Here is a 4,045-nt window from a genome sequence, read left to right on the forward strand (position 1 = left end):
TTTTCCCCCCTAGTCATGAGGAATATGGGCCATACAAGAGAAGAGTGTAACAGGCTAATGGGAGGTTGAATGTGTGTTAGACAGAGCAGTAAGAGTGACATTGAGAATGACATTTGCCTTGCACGGAACATTTGCTATCTGCTAGGCATTGTATGTTTCACACATGTCATCTCCTTTTAACCTTACCAGTGACTCCACGAGATGCATAATATAAGTATCTTTGTATGTGAACTATAACCCATGGAGAGACAAGATAATTTGCTCAAGATCACACAGCTGATGGTTAGCAGAGATAAATATTGGATCCAGGTCACAATACTTACTTTTTACTTTACTTCTTTACCAGGCTTTTCCAGATAAAACACTAACCTGTACCACCTCTTCCCAAACACCAACAGACTGAAAAACAGACAGATTAGAATTTTACCTTCTTTAACACCTCCTCTCTTCCTCCCTGGGGGCAAGAACATAAATCCTCCAAGGTGAAGCTAGTCTGAGACTGGAAAAATCGGTTCTTTAATAGTGAAAATGGGTTGCTTTTCATGTAGGATCCCTGAGGTTCTGCCTTTGTCTAAATTTATCTTGAGAATGTGAATCTGGCATGTCGGGTTCTGCATGAGATAAATCCTTTTAGGACGTAAGGGGAAAGTTTCCGAAGTTCTTCATTACTGATAGGCATCTAGGAGGACAACCGTTATGTACTGTTGAGGTTTTCAAAAGGTCAGGAGCCCATATGGAGTTTAACTGGGCTGAGACAATTTCTTACTCTGTGATAGGCCGTATGTATCCATATATGTGTACTACAGAAGCACTGATCATAAGATCTTTCCTAGAACAGGATTGTAGTTTGGTATAGACAGTTCTGGTAATTAACACAGTCATGTGAAGGAAGAGCAATAGATTAGGTGTCTGAAGACTGATCTCTACAATTCACTTGATATAAGATCTTGAGCAAATCACTCATGTCTAGGCTTCTATTAACTTACCTCTTTTTAAAAAATAGTTTTTGTTTTATTTTATTATTATTATTTTTAAAAGACTTTATTTATTTGACAGAGAGAGAGAGTGATCACACATAGGCAGAGGCAGGCAGAGGAGGAGGGGGAAACAGGCTCCCTACTGAGCAGAGAGCTGGATGCAGGGCTGGATCCTGGGCTGGATCCCAGGACCCTGAGATCATGACCTGAGCCGAAGGCAGAGGCTTAACCCACTGAGCCACCCAGGCACTCCTAACTTGCCTCTTGAAAAAGGATTCAATCAATTTCTTTACCTGTCATGTAGTTGTCCTCGAATAAAAATACACAATCAGTTCAATCTTATAATACTAATCATTTCATGGTTATCAGAAGCTTGAGTTGTTAGTAATCTATTAACTTAAATAGGAAAATAAATTGTTACCTAGTCAGTATAGTTGATTTATTGACAATATATTCAAGTATATAAATATGACTCTATAGAAAGAATAATGGAAGGAGTCCTTGGTGATGAATATGTTGAAGATTCTTACACTATTCCATCACAAAAGGCATGAGTCTTCTCCTCAGTCTCCTCATGGATGACTTCATCTCCTGGTTCCTCAGGGTGTAGATCAGAGGGTTCAACAGTGGGGAGATGACAGTGAAGGTGACAGAAATGGCTTTATCTGTGGGGAGGGCTTTGAAGGGCCTGGCATAGACATAGATACAGGGCACAAAGTGCAGAGTCACTACAATGATGTGGGAGGTGCAGGTGGAGATGGCTTTCCTTCTCCCCTCCTCAGTGTGAGACCTCAGCATCATCAAGATGACTGTGTAGGACACAAGCAGGAAAATAAACCACAGGGTAGTGACTAAGCCATTGTTGGAAATCATCAGGAGCTCAAGTGCAAAGGTGTCTGTACAGGCGAGTTTGAGGACTTGGGGGACATCGCAGTAGAAAGTGTCAAGAACGTTGGGTCCACAGAAGGGGAGGGGCAGCAAGAGGGAAATCTGCACGATGGAGTGGACAAAGCCCCCCACCCAGGAGGCCACAATGAGGGCAGTGCATCGCCCCCTACTCATGATGGTCACGTAGTGCAGGGGCCTGGAGATGGCCATGTAGCGATCAAAGGCCATGACAGAGAGAGAAAAAATGTCTGCCCCACCGAGAAGGTGGAAGAAGAACATCTGTGTCATGCAGCTTGTATAGGAGATGGTCTTTATCTTCGACAGAAGGTCTATGAGAACCTTGGGAGCAGTGATGGAGGAGAAGCAGATGTCAAGCACGGCTAGATTGCGGAGCAGGAAGTACATGGGGGTGTGAAGGCTGGACTCACAGGTCACAGTGACCATGATGAGGAGGTTTCCCAGAAGAGTTATCATGTACACCAAACACAAAGAAAGAAATAAGACCAAGCTCAGGTCTTGGGATTGAGTAAGTCCCAGAAATATAAATTCTTTTACCCTTGTGCTATTTCCCAACTCCATTGAATCATGTTTCCTCTTCTTTGTGTAGCTTGGGAAAAATGAAAAATATTATTTCAGAAAGTGCTCACTGTCCCTTAATATATCAGACAGAGTCAGGTATTAGGTCTGAAAACGAGTGTGCTCTTATTACCACATGAAAAGCTGTCCTGAGGTTATTGCTAATGTGTAGAAAATGACATCTGATTAACACAAACATGCATCTAATTATAAATTAGAAATATTTTAGATGTGGCATAAAAACAATGTTCTAAGTATAGAAGTTCTAAGTATGCAAGATAAACAGGTAGATGTTAAATATTCAGAAAGGGACTACTGGGGCATAAATGGGGTCAGTTTGGGGTGTGGGTAAGGCAATATGTCTGTTTGGTTTCTTTTCAGATTGCATGCTCCACTTAAATGGTTTAAGAACCCCTATCTGCAAAATGGTTCTCTTTGGACTGATCTCCATAGAAACACTCCTCCCTTTCTTAAATTGCAAATTTAATTCTATGAAAAATGAGAAAATTTTAAAGTCATGAAATTCTCCTCTATTGGTCTATTCTTGCTTAACAAGCCTTCTTTATTTCCACCTTTATTTTACACTATTTTATGTACCAAAACCTCTGCATGTTGAATAGCTCCCCAGCTATGGAAATAAATGTAAGTCAGATCTCATGTAAAATATGTAAGTCAGATCTCAGATCTTCTCTTCTGTTCATTGTTGTAGTTTGTTTTTTAAAAATTATTATTATTTTTTTTATAGCGCCATCATTGACATACAATAGACTCACGAATTTGAAGTGTGTACTTTGATGTTTGGATATAACCATATACCCATGACATCACTATATTTAAGATTGTTACCATATCTATCACCCCAAAAGTGTCCTTGTGACCCTTTGTTATATGTTTCCTTTGCCTCTCTTTCTTCAGGCAAACACTTAGCTGCTTTCTGTCACTATACAGTAGTTTGTATTTTCTAGAATTTTCCATACATTGAATCTTATAACATAGACTTCCTTTTTGATTTTTTTTTGCACTCATAAAATTACCCACGTGTTTGTGGACACTATTTTCTTCCTTTTAATTGTAAGGATAAGGCACAGTTTGTTTATCCGTTCACTTGTTGATGAACATTTGGCTTTTTTTAGGTTTTTGGCTATTACACATTAAAGTTGCTAGAAATATTCATTTATAAACCTTTTTGCAGGCATATGTTTTCACTTCTCTTGGATAAGTACCTGGGGATTAAAATTCAATAACAAGAAACAAACAACCCAAATGAACACAAAGGGATAGATGAGTTTGAACAGACATTTCAACAAGAAGATATAGGGATAGCAAATAAACACGTGAGAAGATGCTCAGCATCACTTATCACTGGGGAAGTGTAAATTAAAACCACTGCACACATCTATTAGGATAGCTAACATAAAAAGGACAAATGTACCAAGAATAGGCGAACATGGACAGGGACTGGAACTCTGGTGGGAACAGAAAATGGCACGACCACGTGTGAAAACAGCTTGGAGTTTCTTACAAGGTGAAATGTATACTTACTGTATAATCTTTCTGTTTTTGAGTTCCTTTCTTTTTCTTTCACGAATCCTTGAAATAGGCCT

General features: G+C 39.5%; 1 protein-coding gene across 1 annotated transcript; it reads right to left on the reverse strand.

The window, feature by feature from the left end:
- Positions 1 to 1,508: 1,508 nt before the first annotated feature.
- LOC123949265 (olfactory receptor 4D11) lies at positions 1,509 to 2,444 on the reverse strand. Its single transcript, XM_046016644.1, has one exon. It carries the CDS (start codon positions 2,442 to 2,444, stop codon positions 1,509 to 1,511), a length of 936 nt encoding a protein of 311 aa, XP_045872600.1.
- Positions 2,445 to 4,045: the final 1,601 nt, after the last annotated feature.

The sequence above is a fragment of the Meles meles genome, chromosome 8 (genome assembly GCF_922984935.1).
Source record: "Meles meles chromosome 8, mMelMel3.1 paternal haplotype, whole genome shotgun sequence".
Lineage (NCBI taxonomy): Eukaryota > Metazoa > Chordata > Mammalia > Carnivora > Mustelidae > Meles > Meles meles.